The 22,670-nt window shown below is 33.6% G+C and overlaps 1 protein-coding gene across 2 annotated transcripts in view; it reads left to right on the forward strand.

Annotated features, from left to right (window-relative positions):
- The window catches only part of LOC126771927 (polypeptide N-acetylgalactosaminyltransferase 5), a 30,121-nt gene that overhangs the window by 4,808 nt on the left and 2,643 nt on the right, over positions 1-22,670 (forward strand). For both annotated transcript variants that reach the window (XM_050492100.1, XM_050492099.1), the window contains exons 5-13: positions 1,343-1,509; positions 1,812-1,976; positions 2,803-2,956; positions 15,050-15,227; positions 15,518-15,698; positions 19,975-20,114; positions 20,521-20,619; positions 21,514-21,648; positions 21,961-22,132. In XM_050492100.1, the coding sequence (XP_050348057.1) occupies positions 1,343-1,509; positions 1,812-1,976; positions 2,803-2,956; positions 15,050-15,227; positions 15,518-15,698; positions 19,975-20,114; positions 20,521-20,619; positions 21,514-21,648; positions 21,961-22,122 (1,381 nt within the window). In that variant the 3' untranslated portion in view covers positions 22,123-22,132. The remainder of the gene's footprint in view (positions 1-1,342; positions 1,510-1,811; positions 1,977-2,802; positions 2,957-15,049; positions 15,228-15,517; positions 15,699-19,974; positions 20,115-20,520; positions 20,620-21,513; positions 21,649-21,960; positions 22,133-22,670) is intronic.

A 22,670-nucleotide genomic window follows, 5' to 3' on the forward strand; every position in this document is an offset into this window, starting at 1 on the left:
GCATTTGTGGACTACGAGAAAGCCTTCGACTCCATCGAAACCTGGGCAGTGCTCGACTCATTGCAGAGATGTCATATCGATTGGAGATATATCGAGGTACTGAGATGTCTGTACAACGCCGCTACAATGACTGTCCACATCCAGGACTGTAAGACGAAGGCGATCCAATTGCGCAGAGGGGTGAGACAGGGGGATGTAATATCCCCGAAACTGTTCACCAACGCGTTGGAAGACGTTTTCAAAACGCTGGATTGGACTAGGTATGGAGTCAATGTAAACGGCGAGTACATCTCACACCTTCGATTTGCCGACGATATCGTCATCATAGCAGAGTCGCTGGAACAACTCACCGAAATGCTGCGTAGCCTAGGCGAGTCTTCCCGGTGTGTCGGTCTCGGCATGAACTTGGACAAGACCAAGGTCATGTTCAATAGGCATGTCGTGCCGGGACCGATATACGTCGAGGGGAAACCTCTCGAAGTTGTTAGTGAATATACCTACCTAGGACAGATAATACAAGTCGGTAGGAACAACTTCGAGAAGGAAGCCGATCGAAGAATTCGCTTGGGATGGGCAGCATTTGGCAACCTTCGTCAAGTCCTCAAGTCGTCTATACCGCAATGTTTGAAGACGAAAGTCTTCAACCAATGCGTCTTACCTGCCATGACATACGGTGCCGAAACGTGGACACTAACTGCGGGACTAGTCCACAAATTCAAAGTCGCTCAGCGTGCTATGGAGCGAGCTATGCTCGGAGTATCTTTGAAGGATAAGATCAGAAATGAGATTATCCAGAAAAGAACCGGAGTCACCGACATAGCTTGCAAAATTAGCAGGCTGAAGTGGCAGTGGGCTGGTCACGTATGTCGTAGGACCGATGGCCGTTGGAGCAGACGAGTCCTAGAGTGGAGACCGCGAATCGGCAAGCGCAGCGTAGGGCGCCCTCCAGCCAGGTGGACCGACGACCTTAAGAAGGTGGCGGGCACCAACTGGATGCGGAAGGCGGAGGACAGGGAGCTTTGGCGCACCTTGGGAGAGGCCTATGTTCAGCAGTGGACAACGATTGGCTGTTGATTGATTGATTGAATAATTCTAATTATTAGCGTCAGTTTACTTCGATATTGACTTTTATTTACTTCTATATTGACCGAATAAGTTTTATTCATACAAAGTTTCAACGTAGTTCTGAAAATTGTAAATTTGTTCCATTCCGTTTTTCGTTTGATTTTTTTAAATTGTTTTTTTTTTTTTTATAATAACAAAAGAGATTATCTTTAGGCATGACAATTGATACGTTTTCGAAATAAATATAAATTAATTATTAACATATTTATTACAATAGGTGTAAAGAGAAGCAGTACCCAGAGCTATTACCAACAACAAGCGTAGTTATAGTTTTCCATAACGAAGCATGGACTACCCTCATTCGAACAATCTGGAGCACCATCAACCGTTCGCCGCGACCTTTACTTAAAGAGATAATACTCGTAGATGACGCTAGCGAAAAAGGTACTATTGAAATCACGTCTATTACCTAACGTTACATTTCTATATATTTTTGGCCACCTTATGTAGTCAACACCGCCCATAGACATTTGTATAGTAAGAAATATTAACTGTCCTTTAACCTTCGGAACTCAGATTTTCTGTCTCTTGTTCCTGTAGTTAAGGCTTGGTGGTAGAATGTGAGTGGTACCTATTCACATGAGCTTGCACAAGGCATGTCGAAAATATTGCATAAAATAAAAAAATTAAAAACTTTTTAATAAAATACAAAAAAATATATATTTATATGTATTTTTATCCACCAGATCATCTAGGTAAGAAATTAGAGGAATACATAAAGACGTTGCCCGTTCCTACGCGACTCTTCCGAACGGAAAACAGGTCCGGACTCATCCGAGCGCGTCTTTTAGGCGCGAAACACGTGAAAGGCGACGTTATAACTTTCCTGGATGCACATTGCGAATGCACCGGTGAGTACAATACTCCAACTATAACAATGTACTAAAAAAACTGTTGAACTCATTCTATGATAACGTTTTTTCATATAGAAATAAATCTTTATAATTTATATTGAAATGATGTAACTATAAATAATTGTGTAGACTATATACTACATGCGTATTCGTACTTTAAAAAAATAATCTATTTTTATTTTTAAAATATACCACAGATTTATTAATTAAACAAATCGCACATATATGTTTTTGTTTTAAGTGTCCGTGAAAAAACTTAGTGATCGGTTTTGATTAAATCAGCTTACGGACCATTTTACTTTCGTTACAATAAACCTTTTGTATGTTATATAGAAAACTCTACATTTCAGTACTTATCAGTTAAATAAAAAAAAATTGAGTGTTCTTGTTTAAAAATAATAAAATAATCGTAGTCGTAAATCGTAATTGCATTATAAACAAAACATGGAAGTGGAACACGGCTAATTTTCTTACTGCAGTCGAATTCGAATTTCGAAATTCGAATTTCTTAACAGAGAAACCAAGCCGGAATACAAACTCGGGCTCTTAATATTAGTAACTAGAACAATGAGACTATATCATTTATATTGATATAAATATTGTTATTATATACAGTACGTTATATTGCATTTCAATGTTGATTTTTATCGAACAAGATAATAATTTTAACAAGGATATACACGTGTAAAACGTCCTTTAAATATTAAATTTGATGCATTGCATTTCATATCGCGACCAGATATGTCCATTTTGATAATCTACAATATCTCGCGATCAGTATGATTAATTGCGTTCATAATATTTCTTTCTTCCTTGTCGTCAGAGGGTTGGTTAGAGCCTTTATTGGCTAGGATAGTGAAAGACAGGAGTACGGTCGTGTGTCCAATCATCGATGTCATATCGGATACCACCTTCGAGTACATTCAGGCATCGGACATGACGTGGGGAGGCTTCAACTGGAAATTGAACTTTAGATGGTGAGTATAAAGTTTAAATTTCTTTGATTTGTTTTTGTCAATTGAACAATTGCAACAGAATTTATTATGCGAATCGAAATGAAATCTAAAATCTCATTGACATATGTTTAACAATTAACGCACGGCGAGCTACTTAAAAGCTTTTATATGATTTTTTTTCTAGCTTACTACTTATAAGTGAACTGTGTTAGGAGCCAGTCAATTCATCGCAATCTATACAAATCAACATTCAACATTACATCAACTTTACTGGTGGTAGGGCTTTGTGCAAGCTCGTCTGGGTAGGTACCACCCACTCATCAGATATTCTACCGCAAAACAGCAATACTTGATATTGTTGTGTTCCGGTTTGAAGGGTGAGTGAGCCAGTGTAATTACAGGCACAAGGGACATAAAATCTTAGTTCCCAAGGTTGGTGGCGCATTGGATATGTAAGCGATGGTTGACATTTCTTACAATGCCAATGTCTAAGAGCGTTGGTGACCACTTACCATCAGGTGGCCCATATGCTCGTCCGCCTTCCTTTTCTATAAAAAAAAAAAAAAACATGATTTATAAATTAAATTTGTGATAAAAAAGTCATATACTTTTTTATATTCTTAAACTAAGATTTATGTATCGGTTGCTTAAAATTTGATTCTACATTTATAACTAAAGGAATTCGCTAAAAATCTTTGGAGGCTTTGGAAAGTTTATATTATATGAATATGTAGAAAATATACGTCCAAAATTAAAAATAACTCTCGGTGATCCAATTACGTAGTAATGTATCTCAGTAAGGTAGAATTGTAAACGAGGCGTAATTCAAAAACGTCCCTATAAAAATATATTTAAAGTTGCATGTATATGACGTTTACTAAAGGCTATAGAGCGTCGTTAATCGTAACGATCGGTTAGTGATTTGCAATAATGATCCGTAAATATCGGAACCTGCCATAAATTAACGAGCTGATTGTTAATGTAGTATTAAATTATTTAATTTAAATAATAATTGCTTGCATACAATAGACCTTTTGTTTTATCGCGATATATTATCGAACTATGTTATTATAAATATGAACGCTTATCGAGCTAGTTAAATAATAATAATTGAGCTTAAATATTTTTCTCAAACACGAACATAAATTTGTATTGAATAACAAATTAGTAAATAATAAAATAAAATTTACCGTAACCGTAACAGCCTGTGAATGTCCCACTGCTGGGCTAAAGGCCTCCTCTCCTCTTTTTGAGGAGAAGGTTTGGAGCTTATTCCACCACGCTGCTCCAATGCGGGTTGGTGGAATACACATGTGGCAGAATTTCAGTGAAATTAGACACATGCAGGTTTCCTGACGATGTTTTCCTTCACCGTAAAGCACGAGATGAATTATAATCACAAATTAAGCACATGAAAATTCAGTGGTGCTTGCCCGGGTTTGAACCCACGATCATCGGTTAAGATTCACGCGTTCTTACCACTGGGCCATCTCGGCTCATAATCTTCTCGGCAAATAAAATTTACAGCGAGTGAAATAAGCGGTATAATAAATTATGCGGATAGTAATTTATTAGCGGGATACTGTATTATTGTTTTTCTGTTAAAATAATAGAAAAAAATCATAGCGATTTAATTTTTTGAAGCCATACACTGAGTATTTTCCATCAAGGCTAGGTTGCGATTGTTATACGAGATTGTTTTGCTTACATAACAACTGCTTCCCATTGTTCTCGCAATACATTCATGTAGTTCAAGTACAAATAATGAAACGCGATCTTATAATATATTGTTGGCATAATTATTTTCTAATTTAATGTTAATGTATATTAAACTAGAAAAATATTAGCAATAAAAATTGTCTTCTGATTTCGTCTCAATGGAATTGGTTCTTGTATTCTTTTATACCGGTTACAAGATCGTATTTTTGTGTCCTGGAAAAAGGAGTAATTGACAAATAAAACCTTTACAGCATAATTTTGACTAGTGGTAGGGCTTTGTGCAAGCTCGTCTGGGTAGGTACCACCCACTCATCAGATATTCTACCGCAAAACAGCAATACTTGATATTGTTTTGTTCCGGTTTGAAGGGTGAGTGAGCCAGTGTAATTACAGGCACAAGGGACATAAAATCTTAGTTCCCAAGGTTGGTGGCGCATTGGCTATAAGCGATGGTTGACATTTCTTACAATGCCAATGTCTAAGGGCGTTTGGTGACCACTTACCATCAGGTGGCCCATATGCTCGTCCACCTTCCAATTCTATATAAAAAAAAATGTTTTAGTAGTTAAAAAAAACGTTAAAAAGATTCCATTTCATGAACGCCTAGTTTTGCTGTTATGTAAATATGCACTAGCTTAGGCCTCATAAATACCTCGTTAAAATTTTTGATTGAGATTGCAAAATGTCGACAGTTTTCTACTACCTTTTTATTTATATAAGGATTATTATTATCTAAAGCTTATTGTTATTATACCGTTCGTTAGATTATGGTAAAACCCGTATCAAAATCTTTGACAATTTTAATAATATAAATACCGTCATAGTTATTAAGTCAACAAAGACGCGCCCAATTATTGCAGCATACATACACTATTACTGTAGTGATTGAAAAAAAAAGATTGGTGCGCATTATTTTGGATTGAAATATCTATTGAAGAGATATATTTGTTTAAGTTAGTTGGAATAAATATTCCAAGTTGGTGTTCAAAGCTTAATTTCCCATGATGATAATATCCTCTCCAATTACTAAGGAGATATTAAAGTGCACAATTGTGTGAACTGTATAATCTTTCTCCTAATCCGCTAGAACGGCAAATCTAACACGATCGGAAAGAGTTCAGATACAAGTCCAACGGCTTTCGTTGTTTTCGAAGCACGGGTGTGTAAATGGTAGCAAGTTCTAAATTTCGATTGCTGAATGTCTTGACAGACATACCCATAATCTATCTTATTGCTTTGACATATGTTTCTCGGGTATCCTCGGGTTCTGTGCCCTAACTTGTAGCCATATAAGTTCACCACTAAAACAAGGTAGTTATTTAAAATAAATATAAAGGGAAATTCTAGTCATAATCGTTCGCAAGATGTATTTCGAAAGTGGTGTTGGATCAAATAAATGTCCACAATGCTCTATCAACGTTTTTTTTTTTATTTCAAACCGATAGGCAGACTGGCAAATAGGCCACCAGATGATGTAGTCACCATTTTCCTTAGATATTGGCAATTTAAGAAATATTACCATATCTTTCATTGAAAATGCTTCACCAACCTTGGGAACTAAGATGCTTCGAGCCTTGAGTTATACTGGCTCGCTCACCCTTCAAACCGGAACACAACAATACTAAATATTGCCTTGTATACTAATGTATTTCATAATAAAACCACATGCATTTCTATTTTTCTGTTTTGACAAGCTATTGTGCATGTCATCTACGTTATCACAAAATAAATGACAAAAGAATCGACTAATCGATTTTAATCGAATTGTAAAAAAAAACAAAAATGAAAGTTGATTTTTAAAAACGTAGTAATGCTTAAAAGATGTAATTGATACTTTCTTTGCATTTAATCCAATATTTTTAATGTTATTATTGAGTCATTAACGTTATCTTTCATAATTAAAGGCAGAATACCGATTTTCGTTGTAAATTTATCGGATTATACTCGAATATGAAGTGATTTAAACTGATTTTGAGATAGTAAGCTTATCAGCCTGTTTGATCGCTGTTCGCTTATGTGTTGATATAACCGTAACAACAGTGTTTTAGATAATTTGTCAAAAAATATAATGTAATGAACTTATGAAGGAATTAATTGCTTTTTATATTTTTTTTCGTTAATGGAAAAAGATAATGAGAAAAATAGTATAATTGTTTTATGTAACTTAAAAGTTATTGAGAACCGCATTAAATCTTTACACGAGTGAGTAAAACCGTAACAGCTACAATTTAATGTAATCACAGAAATTATAATAAATAATTATATATATTTTATAGCAATAGTATTGTATAGAATAGAAATTTTCAATATGAAATGCTTACATTCTTGTGCAATGCGACAATCGAATGACATAGACGGCAAAAAGCTTAGCATGCGCTCAGTTCCATCTAATGCTGCTTGCCCTCTCATCAGACTACGATGGTGCAATTGCTTTCGCGTGAACTTCTCATTTTGAAGCTATTGTAATCGTTCGTTTCAAATCAGGACACATGCAGGTTTCCTCACGATGTTTTCCAGCACCGTACAGCACGAGATGAATTATAATCACAAATTAAGCACATGAAAATTCAGTGGTGCTTGCCCGGGTTTGAACCCACGATCATCGGTTAAGATTCACGCGTTGTTACCACTGGGCCGTCTCGGCTCATTTTCATCTACGTCACGTCCTCGGAATAGGACTCTTTGAACTTTAATACCATCGCGGTATTTAACTTCGTGATCGTTTCTTTTGTCAGGTTAACACCGGCCAGGCCTTAACTAATTACATAATATAAAATAATTATAAATATAAATTAAACAATTATTTTCAATCAAAAGACAAAATTGTAGCCAAAATATTTGTGTAAGGAGTTTATGTAAGAATGTCATAACCCCTATGCTTATGTGGCGCGATAGCGATAATACGTTTTAAGCGTTTTGTGATTTTACATAATGAAACTCATTTTATACTACGCAAAACTAATAAAAAATCGAAGTAAATAACATTATATTAAAAATATATATATATTAAATATCTGAATAAAATGCCGCCGCCTAGAGGCCGTCTACGTCTAGCATATTTTAATTTCCTATGTTAGAATATAATAATTACATTTGCTTATCGATTCTTAAAAAATGGGCGAAATAAACAGTGGCATTATATTTTTCAATAATTATACTTATACTTGATTTAAAACCGGGAGACAATTGTTTTATTGAAACGATAAACAGTTTTATTGATTTTTACAACTCATCATTTGTGAACTTTTTCTGTTGTAAAAGGGTCTATATTCTTTGTCCTGAAAGAATTTTTAATCTGTATGGTCATGTAACATTGCCATTGAATCTTTTCTTCAGAACAATGTTCGAGAATGTAAATATTTTTAACATTTAATGTCACAAATACATACATACACCGTTTTTAAGTCACGATTTGACTACGGTACGGTAGTCTATGTTGAAAGAGAAAATACGCGAAAAACATGATATAGTATTATTCGCTGATCAGGCTCCTCTTCCTCACTGGGTACTCTGGGCCCAGGGCCCGTTAGCAATAGGGTATAGCCACCTAGTCCCTGTCAGAGAAACGATAACCGATATTTATTACAGAAAAAAATAAATCAATGTCACGGTCATAGAACCCATTATCTTAATGTCCCCAGGGCCTCCAATAGTTTAAAGATGGCTGATGATATTTTAAAATATTTTTTTTTGATTAAACTTCGTCAATTAATATAATATATCAATAATGCTTTTAAATACTTCAACGAATGAAAATATGAGAAACGGTGAAGTATTTTTAAGTATGTAGATACTTCAAATTAATTGAATAAACAGTGATCTCGGTAAAAATGGTTTTGTGTGCTTAGTGACTTCAACAAATAATGGTCATCCGGCATTATATTTTAGGATAATGTAACTGTAACGATGTTCGTCCTGCAGAAAAGGAAAAAATGTTACAATATCCAAATAAAAAAATATTATTAGAGACATATAGTCTTGGACTTATGATACTATCGTACGATGTTTATGAGACTAGTGTACTATTTGAAACATATCAAAGACACTAAGAGAACAATAGGAGTGGCTTAGAAGAATTACATAATTAACTTTTTTGAGTTATTCTCATTTCATGCCGTAGTTATTAAAACGATAAAGAAAAGTTTCCACAATCTTTGAACGTACTTTATACGTGAGTTCCTATTTCAAGCATTATCTATGTAGGTATTGAGAAATCTTGATTTTTCAGATTTCCACAACTAATTATGCCGCGTAACGTTTGAAATTGTCTTATCCTAAGGACAACTTGAAACAGATAATACGATTTATGATATTGGCTAAAAACTAATTACACCGAACCTCTACTTGTACAATGAACAATTGATTACGTTTTCCAAATTTGATTTTGACATTGATATAGATGCTTAAAAAATACAGATACAAAGGTTTATAGGATATTTAATTGTCAGACCAGATTACACTCGGATCAAAGGTAACATTGAAATAACTGTTATTTCGTGATGTCCACCAACTTAACACTATCGTGAATATCCTCGATGACGGTTGCGATCAAAAACCATTAATGCTAGGAAGCCATTACCGTATCGCTATCGGAGATTTGGTACGAACGTAATACCAATTCTATGAAAACAAAGATCATTATCTGTTTCAAAACAAGGTTTCAAGCAGCGGATTATAATAAGCCGTTGATTGATATTATTCCATACTAATAGATATTGACAAATAAAGACAGATATTTTATGTTTTAAAAATAATTCTTATAATGGAAAAAGTTAAACTAATTAATTTTTGACCGAACCATCAATTGAAATTGTTATTAACTGTTGCGGTTTCACTAATGTTATTTATTGAGAAATTAAGAAATAGCTAATCATAATTATAATTGCCTGTGAAATTCTTGCTGAGAGAAAGCCTTTGGGAAGAAAGTACGGAGCCTATTCCACCACGCTGCTCCAATGCTTGTTGGTAAACACACATGTGACAGAATTTCAGTGAAATTAGGCACATGTAGGTTTTCTAACTATGTTCTTCTTCATCGCCGAGTACGAGATGAATTAAAAACACAAATTAAGCATATGAAAATTCAGTTTTGCTTGCTTAGGTTTGAATTCGTTATAATCACTTCATCATCATCACAATCGTCACTCGTCACTCGTCACGGACGGCAATCCGACACGACCGGAAAGAGTTCAGGAGCAGGACCAAGGGCTTTACGTGCTTTTCGAGGCACGGGAGTGTACACACTTCCAACTTCCAGACTCCGGGCTGCAACTGAGAATTTTCTGACAGAAAAACCCAATAACTTTTTATTGGCCCGACAGGGTTTAATTCTCAGAATATATAAATATATATACAATATATATTTATATATATATATTAAGCAGGTAGCAAATCGTAGTCGTTTCATACATTTAATTAAACCTCATAAATATACGTACAAAATTGCGCTAAAGTAATTACCGAGCTCCTGTCGGTTCTTGTCGAATACACATTCCTTGTCAGTTGTAGTTTTGCTTTATTGTCACGGTATATTTGAAAAAATGGCGATCTATCAGTGCTTACATACATACGTTAAGAACTTAAAACTAAACTTTTTATTTGTAACAGTCAACTAAATCAAAGGATTTTATAAGAACAATACTTGTATTACTTTGTTAGAAACGACAAGAAGACTCGCGACTGCTGGCGTGACTCATTTTTTATTTTTTTTTATTTTTATTGTATAGGTAGGTGGACGAGCAGATGGGTCACCTGATGATATATATAGTCAAACCCATAGCCAACGCCCATAGACATTGGCATTGTAAGAAATGTTAACCAACGCTTACATCGCCAATGCGTCACCAACCTTGGGAACTAAGTTATGTCCCATGTGCCTGTAATTACACTGACTCACTCACCCTCCAAAACGGAACATAATAATACCAGGACTGATATTTTGTGGTAGAATATCTGATGAGTGGGTGCTACCTACCCAGACGAGCTTGCACAAAGCTCACAGTGACTGCTGTTATTGCTGTTATTGCTTATTCAAAATAAAAATAAAAATCACATAAGCCCATAATATGTTCAAGTAGTCCAATAAAATCAGTATCAGTAGTTCTGTAAGAACTCATTTCATTACTCACCTTTGAAATGTTCACAACCAATTTATGGTAATATACTATATTGACGCGTGTATTTTTGAAATGTTATAATTTTTATGGTAAATGTTGCATATCACGTTCTGGCATTTCACGGCCATTTTCTGCGGTGAGTTTCGAGTTTTGTTCAGATTAAACACCTACGCACTTATAAGTGCTTTCGCGTTATTCTTCAAGCGACATGTGAAGCAACCTTCCGATCGGATATTGCTGAGAAGGTCCGGCAAACACACGGTAGTTATTTTTTCTACAAATTAAATTCATCGCTTACAATTAAATCTATAGGTATATCCGTCATGAAAATTTAAGAATACTATTTCGAAGATTTTTCATGACATCTGCATATTCTTGTGTAGAAAAAAAGAATAAATTAGTTTAATTCTTCTAATACGACGCATTTATTTATTTTTACCGCATTGCACTAATATTGTCCATTGCGCATTTATTGCCACTTCATCAAAAATATTTTCAATCCATCAATTAATGTATTTATAACATAATGATTGATCACGATAAAGATAAATGTTTTTAATTACCATGCCTTGATATCCGTTACTTAATAATTACCTCAATTCCAAGAATTGTTCTTCAAATTTGATTATTTAAAGAACCGGAATTAGGTAAATAAAAGTTACGTCATATTATATGATATATATCATGTGCTTTTGTATATTCTATAAATGGTCGTTTTATACCTTGAATTTATATGGTATTTTCTAAGTCTAGTATTGAGTATAAAATTAGCATACTAATAAAAAAACTTATTGAAGCTTTTAAAAAAAAGTAAAGTAAGAGCCTGTTAATGTTTCACAACTGGTTGAAGGCCTGCTCTCCCTTTGAGGAGACGGTATGTGGCTTTTTCCACCACGCTGCTCCAATGTGGGTTGGTTGGCACATGTGGCAAAATTTCAGTGAAATTAGACTCATGCAGGTTTCCTCGCGATGTTTTCCTCCACCGCCGAGATTGATTATAAACACAAATTAAGAAATTCAAAATTCATAAGTGCTTATCTATATAGGTTTGAAGTTTGAACCCACGATCATCGGTTAAGATTCACGCGTTCTAACCACTAGGCCATCTCGGCTCGTAAGCAAATTACCTGAACAACCAAATCATATACTACTTAAAATAACTTAAGTTCTTGACCTTGTAACTTGAGATATGGCTTTAAGAACTATTCGATTTGAGGAAACACAAATATAACAATCTCCCTAAAGACATTATACGCGAGAATTCGTTTTCGTCTTCAATTTTCAACTTTTTTATTTAAGTAAAATTATTTTTTATATTAGTAAAATCTTAAAAAACCTAACCAAAATATAAATGTACTTTATTAATTCTGCCTCGCGATTTTACTTGCGTTAAGTTTAATTATACTTGACTGTTTTATACATTATGCTTTATCGGTTGACCGCTGTTGTTTATCGTACAAATAGATCAGTTCGTTGTGATCGTATCGTGAAGTTATATAGTTTTTAAATCTTCTACAAAATTTAAACAAACGTTCTATCTGACTCAAAAATAATTATTCGAATTGGACTGATTGTTTTTAGTATCACCGTATTATGTCTATGCCTAGTTTTGGACGCGTAAAATTTATAACACATACCTATTTAATACTCAATAGCACTTGGCTGCAGTTGGCAAATTTGATTGGAATTTTATGTTTACTGTTCCGCTCCTCAGGGTGCGGGATTTTATATTGTTTATAACTGTAGAGCATTTTTCATAAACTGGTGCTCGATTTGAATGCATATAGTATAGTTACATTTTTTTTTTAATTTGATTAATTTTTTCATGAAACTCTACTGATTTATATTGGGATTATTATTATTATTATTTTATTAAATAAAATCAAGTATTTTGTATGCAGGATGCTTTGATATTGCGAAGATGGGAAGTTGGTTTTATAAGTGTGTTTTTCTTCTCAAATTTATACAATAGCATAGATCACTTATTCTCTGAGGAATATACCTAATACAGAATATTGTTATATTCTTAAATCCCAAAACTATGAGAAACCACACAGCCACGGTGACCAAACAATATTTTGTGTATTTTATATAAATTCGATTTAAATTAAAAACTCAGAATACAAGTATTAATTAAATTAGATTAATAAATAGATTATATAAATATAATAGAAAGGAAACAAAATTGATCATTGTGGAACGCCTATTTTAAGTACATAACAGATCTAGGCGACTAGCGATAATAATAGTGGTATTAAGAGCTTCGCCATTAAGATTCAAATATGAAAGCGTTTCATCCTCCACACCATCAAATGCCGTAAATAAATAACAGAATGCAACATAGAATTCTTTGATTACTCGCTATAATCTGTAATTTAAAAGAATCGTTATTTAATACATTAATTAGAAATAAATATTTACTTAATAAAAATAAATATAAAGTTGATCCTTTAAGTGTCGGTATACTATAGGACAACAGTGTATTTGAAATTGTCAAGTTAGTAATCTTTTACATTTTAAATAATTCCAAGATAAAAGGAATAGATAAAAATTGTACTAATGGAATCTTGTACGTTGATATCAAATCGTGTTCGTGTTTATTGATACAACTTAATCTAAACATTAAATATGATTAAATGTTGTAATTATTTAATAATTAATCGTTAATTTATTAATAAATTTTGTTAAACATTATCGTAATCAAAACGTACCGTCGCTTTACTATCATACTCGTTAAAAAAAGCAGCGTTTTAAATGACCAATTGCTGTGAGTCGTGACTCCATATATATAATAATAATATCCTGGGACATTTTTTCACACACGGCCATCTGATCCCAAATTAAGCTTGTACAGAGCTTGTGCTATGGAAACCAGACAACTGATATACTACATATACTACTTTTCTTTTGTAAATACATACTTATATAGAATATTACACCCAGACTCAGGACAAACAGACATGTTCATGCACACAAATGCCTGTCCTGGGTGGGAATCGAACCCACAACATTCGGCGTGAAAAGGCAAGTATCTACCAACCACGCCAAACGGCTCGTCCATATATTAAGGAGATAGGAACTTATTTGTCAACGTTGCTTAATACTAGTTGGTAATTGTATTGTACATACATGGGTTAAGATTTCGCCTGACACGCGCACGTTTCCTTGCGATGTTTCCTCTGAGCACGAGAACAACTATAAATATAATCGAAGTGATGTTTTTGATTAAGATTCATGTGTCGCTCAGCCCATCTCGGTTCGAGGTGCCTATAGATCTAATTATTTAGATATATATTTTATAAGTTAATATTTTTTTGTTTATTTATACCTAGAAATTAGTTCGCATATTGCACATTCACACATTAGATAATTTTAATAGTTATTGTAATATAATATAATAGCTATAAGGAATAATTGTAAATCATATTAGACATTTTAGTAATGTATTGTATATACTGAAAATTTAAGTCTGTCTACAATTTATTCGTTATCGTTATTTTCTTATATTACAATATTCGACCTTTAATCGAGCTCAATCACATATACTATACAACAAGCTTGTTAGCAAAGGCATAAAATTGAGACGCTAACACTACATGCTTCCATGTTACGGAACCTCAGTTAATAATTGAAAATCTTACAACGTATTTAATATTATTTATAATAAATGAATTATTATATTAGATTTATGATGACGTTATATAGCCCTAAGCCACTCGAATTACTTTGTTGAATTAAGATATAAGCATAAATAATGTCCTCCAGACCGATTTCGGCCACGGCGGCCAATCTTAAGAGAGATTAGCCAACTACGCAGGAGATATTGTAGTGCACAAGTGTGTGCGTAAACACAGGTGCACTCTCTGTTCCCTAACTCTCATAATCCGATGGGACGGCAATCCAACACGGCCGGAAAGAGTTCAGGCGTAGGACCAACGGCTTTACGTGCTTTCCGAGGCACGGGAGTGAACACACTTCCAACTTCCAGACTCCGGGCTGCTACTGAAAATTTTCTGACAGAAAAACCCAATAACTTTTTATTGGCCCGACGTGGGAATCGAACCTAGGACCTCCGGGTCTGCGGCCTTACATCAAGCCACTAGACCAACGACGCAGTCAGATATAACCATAATATTCTATTGTTTATTAGTCTACAAATCATATTAAAAAACAATATATAACTTCCAAGCACTTATAACAATTTATATAAAACAGTATTTGATTTGGTAGTATGGTTAAGTGTTTGTTTTGTAAATAGCAAATTCTCTTTGGTTTGTAGGTATAGAGTTCCAGAACGCGAAATGGCACGTCGAGGTGGAGACCGAACAGCGCCGCTACGCACGCCCACAATGGCGGGTGGACTGTTTGCCATTGATAAGGATTACTTCTATAAGATTGGTTCATACGACGAAGGCATGGACATTTGGGGTGGCGAAAATCTCGAAATGAGTTTTCGGGTATCGTATTGCTTAATTATTTAATAGGAATAATTTTAACGATGTTTAGGGTTCAAAAGGAAAACGTAAACCTATATTGAAAAATATTATAATCGCTATAAAAAATGTATAAAATTTCGGTTTCAATGTTCGTTTACGGTAAGAATGGGATGTCTTGTTTATTCGAGTAAAATGATTAATACAGAGTTGCTGCATTAAGATATCCACATTTCTTACATATCCGTTAATATCAATATTCGATAGTAAAAATAGTATTAAATTGGGGATAAGTAATGAAAATCGGGGTTAAGGTGTGGCAGTGCGGCGGGAGGTTGGAGATTGTGCCGTGCTCACACGTGGGGCACGTGTTCCGCGACAAGTCGCCTTACTCGTTCCCGGGTGGAGTTCAGAACGTGGTGCTTCACAATGCGGCGCGCGTTGCCGAAGTGTGGATGGACGAGTGGGGAGAGTTCTATTACGCCATGAACCCAGGTTCGATATTCGACTCGTGTTGAGTTGCTAACGTTTTGCAATACATTTATTTTTAATATTTCATTAGTAAATGATGTCGATAGTTCTTACCGCTAGTAACCATTATTTTCAAAGTTAATAAGCCTAAGTAAGTAGGTTCGATGTGAGGGTTTGATTTAATTCAGAAAAAATAATTTACGAAACAAACGACTAGTACCTTATATGCGTCATCGTGAATATATTTTTATGTGAAAATCTGTTAAGTAACAAAATGATAACATAGTCATGCTTTAATTTAAATTTTCCACCTGAAATGTATCGAGTTTCTTAGAAATGTGTATTATCAGATAAAGATTATCGTATTATTGTCACAGGTGAGTTTTGTTGTTGCAAAATGTTAGCAAACTCGGCACATGAATAAAGTTTTGTTGTGGCTTGGGATAATTTTTAACCATATCAAATGTTGTGTGAGCGTGTTTTTAACATGACGTACGTCGGCTTTCTAACAAACATTAACCATTGCGGCTGCATTCGTTTTATCTGTGTGTTTCGCTTTTATTGTATGTATTTGAGGGAATAGTTTTTACTCTTTCATAACTAATAACCGTGAGAGAGATAGGACTATAATTGAATACATTCAAAGATTTGCAGCTAACTACTTTATGCATGACAATTTTTCCTAATTTATTTTTCCGTTCTGCCTTGTACTTTCTACACGTGTATCTTCATTTAGCGCTGTTTACTATTTATTTCGCATTTTTTAATTATTTTCGAATCTATTAAAACTTCCTAATGCAGAAGCAATGATGTCATTATTCGTATTAAAATGATAATAAAGTAATAATTAATTATCCACAGCAATCCTTTTCAATAAGAGAATGGGCAGATATATTTAAATAAAATCAAGCTAAGAATAAAAATTTGCAAAAGTACATAAATAAAATAAATAAAAAACGATATTTATATTGTAATCATATTGTTTCACCTAAAAATAAATATCCTACATTTGTAATCGATACTAAAACATGTCGTTTTTTAATATGTAATTTATAATATATTTGTGGTTAAATTTAAAATATATATACATATAGCTTCATTTAATAATTTTAGTACATATTAACATATATAATTATATACTTGTTTTAATAATGTTTATATAAATATTATATAAAATAAAATAGTTTATAACAATTTTTAAAAATATTAGATTATTATACACGTAGGTTGTTAATTTGTAAATATATCTGCCACAACTCATTAATCATGGCTTAATAGAATTAATATGGGATAAATTTTTATAATGTGATATTTATTTATTTATGTTATAATAATTATTTATGTCGTCTGTAGGTTGTGACATTTATATTATATTATCTGTAATATGATTTACTGTATTTGTATTATTGTATCTAACAGTATTTTTTATCGATGTAGCCATTCGCAATTGTTCTCACTTGTGGTAGGGCCTTTAAGGTGATGCCATCTAAAAGTTTGGTTTTATAGTTTTTTTTTGTAATGTGATTGAGATTTAATTACAAGCGCATTGTATTTACCATCTCAGATATCATATTAAGAAGTATTAATGTCAAAACAGAATTTTTAGTTATTGCTAATGACATGCAAGCATTAAAAGTATATTACTAGATATAGATGAAAAAGAAATAGAAAAATAAATTACGCCGACTCGAATAATAATTATTCCAGTTCTCAGCGGGTTGACTGTGGAAGTGATTTTAACTATACTTCTAATAATGAGGTCTGTTTTCCATTTAACGAAGTTGTAAAAAGAGAACTACATTTAATGTAGTTGCTTTTTTAAAACTATTTATTTATTCAGAACATGAAGAAGTGAAATAATAAAAAAATTAAGTTAAATGCACTTCTAATTTTCACTTCACTTTACTGGTGGTAGGGCTTTGTGCAAGCTCGTCTGGGTAGGTACCACCCACTCATCAGATATTCTACCGCAAAACAGCAATACTTGATATTGTTGTGTTCCGGATTGAAGGGTGAGTGAGCCAGTGTAATTGCAGGCACAAGGGACATAAAATCTTGGTTCCCAGGGTTGGTGGCGCATTGGATATGTAAGCGATGGTTGACATTTCTTACAATGCCAATGTCTAAGAGCGTTGGTGACCACTTACCATCAGGTGGCCCATATGCTCGTCCGCCTTCCTATTCTATAAAAAAAAATATATATATATTACGAAATTACAGTCAATAAAAAGCTGTTTAAAAAAAAGTTAATTTAAAACAATAAAAAAAGAAATACTAAATTTAAATTAAAAAAAACTAAAGTACAAATAAATTCGTTTATAATATATAGGATGATAATATTAATCATTTACAATGAAAGTGTAACGGATAGAAGAGTTATTCTATTATGAGCGATATCTCAAACATTGGCTTCTAACGGCAACTCATTATAAGTCATGCTTGTAACGCGTATCATCTGCTTAATGATACACGTTTTCATAAGTCCGTTATTTTTTTTTTTATTGATAACAGCGATTCCTTTGTATTCGGTGAATATGAACCCTCGACACTAGGTTAGGACAGTCGACATAGTTATTAAAATAATGAAATTCAAATATTTAATATAAACATTATCGAACGCAACGTTTTCATAAACGTAGAAATAAATTGTGAATGGCCATATCGAATTGTTTTCAGATTTCAACATCGATCTAATATTAATAACATTTTTAATTTCATTTATCACATTTAACTTTATATATGTATGAAATTAACCAATTATTTAGCAAAAGAAATCTATGGAAGAAAACATGTTTTCATTTAACGGGTTTACTAAGTCGGGGAAGAATATTTACTAAAATCTTTATTTTTTATAAATGTGTTCTTGTATTGATTTTGCATTAATTTATGCTATTTTTTTCAATGGCTTCGTATTAATATAACAACGTATTGGTAGAAATTGTTTCTATAACAAATTAATTGGGCGATGTAATGTATATTTGCAACGGCAATGGACAGTCAATGATAGCAGCTAGAGATTGCCGATTAAATATATTAATAGTAAATTACACAAAGCAATATAATTTCTACTAAGGAAAAATGAACAAAGGCCATTTAAAGATACTCTGAATAGATTTTCCTGCTCAGAATGCATGACTAATTTTAATTCTAGACAAGTCGGCTGATTATAATTCTGAGAAATAAACCAAAATTTAATGAATATGTATAAATAAATCTTCAAATACTTTGGATATTTGTTATAATATAACAAAGGATTTTTTTCTGAATTATATTCTAGTATATAAAAATGTTATTTCTGGAGTTATATATATATTGTTATTTGATACGGCCCGTATTATGACGTTGAACTAATATTACAACTATAAAAAAAGATCAGTGGGATTAGAACATTGCCATTGCAAATGTAATAAACTGAGAGGGGGCAGGTGTGGATGTGTGGGGGCACACTCGAGATCGCGCCGTGCTCGCACGTGGGGCACGTGTTCCGCAAGACCACGCCCTACTCCTTCCCTGGGGGCACGGGCAGGGTCGTCAACCACAACAACGCTCGCCTCGCCGAAGTATGGCTTGACGACTGGAAGCATTTCTACTACAATATTAACCCAGGTCTTTAACGCTTCCGTGATTTCTGGATATGTGTGATATCAATTGCTGCAATTTTTCGGCTTAATATTGAATTAAATGCACAGCAAATTGATAACACACGTCTCTGTGATAACAAGTAAAGACTATTGTTTTTGCTATTTTATTATTATACACATAAAATATTATGAATTATTATTATTATATTTATCAGAACTTATTTATATATAAAAGTAGTCATAACCAGTAGTCTTTTAAATAATGTTTGCACGTATAAATATAATGGGAACATATTAAATTATTAATTCTAACAAAGATGTAACGCATTGTATATCAGTTGTCACAATGGAATTCATTGCTATTGGGCTGAACAGCTTTATTTACTAATAACGTCGCTGCAATAACCAATCATTAAACCATTAATTAATGCTAATATCATACATTCATTTTATTTTAAAATAAAATTACATTAATCATTTATATTCATAAATTTAAAATTAAACTAAAATTGAAATATTTAATGAAATTCAATAATTTTGCTCTTGGCTCTGTTATTTTTTTTAATTAAAAATAATAAATTCATTATATAAGTTTATTTTATTTTAATAGTTAAATTAAAATCAATACAAATGATGATATAATATATGAAAAAAAAATAACATGACTATAAAATGTACAGTTTTATGCATCGAATATTAATTATGTTTTTGCCAATCAGGCGCACTAAACGTGCCAGTCGGTGATGTAACCGAGCGCAGAGCATTGCGCGAACGTCTCAAGTGCAAGAGCTTCAGATGGTACCTTGAAAACATTTATCCCGAGAGTCAGATGCCACTCGACTATTACTACCTGGGAGAAGTAAGTTTTACTCTTTCATCCTTAGTTTTATCATTGATTACAACTTCTATACTACGAGCATGTGCGGTGCGGTGCAGATATTATATATCATAATACATAGCTAACTCTGAATAAATATGTCTAAAATATAAAGTTACAAAAACATTTAATAAAACAGCTTTATTTAGCATCCAATTTGTGCGCAAAAATTGTGAGCAAAATGTCATTTCCAAAGCTTCGATGGAACTGGTTTTACACCCGGTAACAAGATTTGACCTTCACATGACATCCATGACCTATGACAGCTATGAAAATAGATAAATAAGGTCGATAAAATGTTTGTTAAAGCTATTTATTTATACATACTAAATTATCTATTTTATTTGGGATTGACATCGAAACTTTAAAAAAAAAAACTACATTTCAGATTCGTAATGCAGAAACGTCTAACTGTCTCGATACTCTTGGTGGTAAAGCTGGACAGCCCCTGGGTATGGGATACTGCCACGGAATGGGTGGCAACCAGGTTAGTTCTAATAATATTTCGTAAATATATGTACCGTCTTGTACAATTCTACAAATTTATAACGGATATGATACGTTACCGATTATATTCAGATCCATCTTCGATCGAACCGAAACTAGATCGTTGTGTTATTAGAATAGGAACATTGTTAAACGGCACCGATTGCGTTTCGATTCGATTGCGGTAAAGTGGCAATTTATTGGTAGAATTTGCTCCCAAGAAAGTTTACAGGTGTTAAAATTGATCGTTGAAACTATCAAAGTTGACACGAACGACAACAAGCGAATAAAGCTGCATTATTTAATTCAAAACGTAATCATCCGCACTCACCTCACTATGGGCTTGAATGTTTAATAATAATGTGTTTTAAATGAGTTCATTTTTTTTACGGTTTTCGGTATAGTTATTCTTTAGGGGCAAAGCAAATCGTTAGCCTGATTTTTATCTATTCAATTTTTTCTTACTAGATTTTCACTTAGTCTTACTGGTAGGACTTTGTGCAGGCCCCTCTGGGGGGCTATCATCAGATATTTTACCTCTTAGCAGCAATATTTAGTATTGTTGCGTTCCGGTTTGAAGGGTGGGTAACATCTCGGTTCCCAAGGTTGGTGGCGCATTGGCGAGGTAAGGAATGGTTATTACTTCTAACCTCGCCAATGTCTATGGGCGGTGGTAACCACTTACCATCAGGTGAGCCATTTGCTCGTCCGCCTGCCTATAACATAAAAAAAAGATTGTTTTTAATTTTTAGTTTTGATTATGGAGGAAATAAGCATGTTTAGTTGTTGTTTTCGTTTTGTATCACTGAGTGTATTTAAAAGTAATGAATGTCGTTTTCTTGGTGAATATAAATTACTGTAGGTAGTAAGTATTTTAAAATGTTATTTGTTGCAGGTATTCGCGTACACGAAGCGCAAACAGATAATGTCGGACGACAACTGCCTGGACGCGGCGCACCCGCGCGGACCGATCAAGCTCATCCGCTGTCACGGCATGCGCGGCAACCAGGAGTGGACCTACGACACCAAGGTACGACACACGACACGACATTTTAATTTACAACATTTTTTATTTTACTTTTAATCTTTGAACTAGTAAAACTAATAAATTATATCCTCTCGAACTCCGTGCGTGAGATAAAAATTGCGATATTATACGAAAAAATTGGAGATAGAATCGTAAAGTTGGTGCGGAGTGGTGCGTGATTGCGCATTTGTTATTTAATTTACAACTCAAGTTTAAAAAGTTTAATCTGAATTTTATTTAAGGGGAGCATTTGAAATATTTTATGTCGCCCTCGACTGGCGCGCGAGTTTCCTTAATGGCGTCGGGCTGTTCCAGACGCGCACCATAAAGCACACGAACACGGGCATGTGCCTCGACAAGCCGGAGTCGACGGACGTGTGGAAGCCGCTGCTGCGCGCGTGCGACCGCTCGCGCGGCCAGCAGTGGCTCATGCAGGTCGACTTCAAGTGGCAGGCGCGCCGCCAGCACGGCAGCTAGTGCGTCGCAGGTAGCACCGCCCTTGTGCTTACACGTGGAGCGAGCGTACACGGGAAACAGACCTACTCATATGACATTATAAATAAGCGGTTCGACTTAGTACATATAACGCATCGACGGCTTCTCGAGCACATAATTTAAGCACGTTGATGACGTCACAAAATGAGAGCCAGTCGTGTCGTATCTTGTACATTTTAATTATTTTATGATTACTTTCGAATAAAGTTTAATTTTCGAAAAAATTATGAATTTCGAATAAAGTAAGTTTGAATTTATAATAACTTTTAGAATATTGACTTATTATTTAACTTACGAGGTGTCCCAAAGACAATGTTATGGTAAATTTTCCGATATTGTAGAATACTTTATATTCCGGAAACATATTTGTTTCCAAAGTACGACTTTCTCATACTATTTTTATAATGTGTAAATGTTTAATATTTATAATAATGTAATGTAATGTATACAATAATTACAAACTAATATATTTTACAATCTGTAATCTGATAAAGTATATAACACTTTCTTTAATAGTTAATTTCAAATAA

The sequence above is a fragment of the Nymphalis io genome, chromosome 11 (genome assembly GCF_905147045.1).
Source record: "Nymphalis io chromosome 11, ilAglIoxx1.1, whole genome shotgun sequence".
NCBI lineage: Eukaryota > Metazoa > Arthropoda > Insecta > Lepidoptera > Nymphalidae > Nymphalis > Nymphalis io.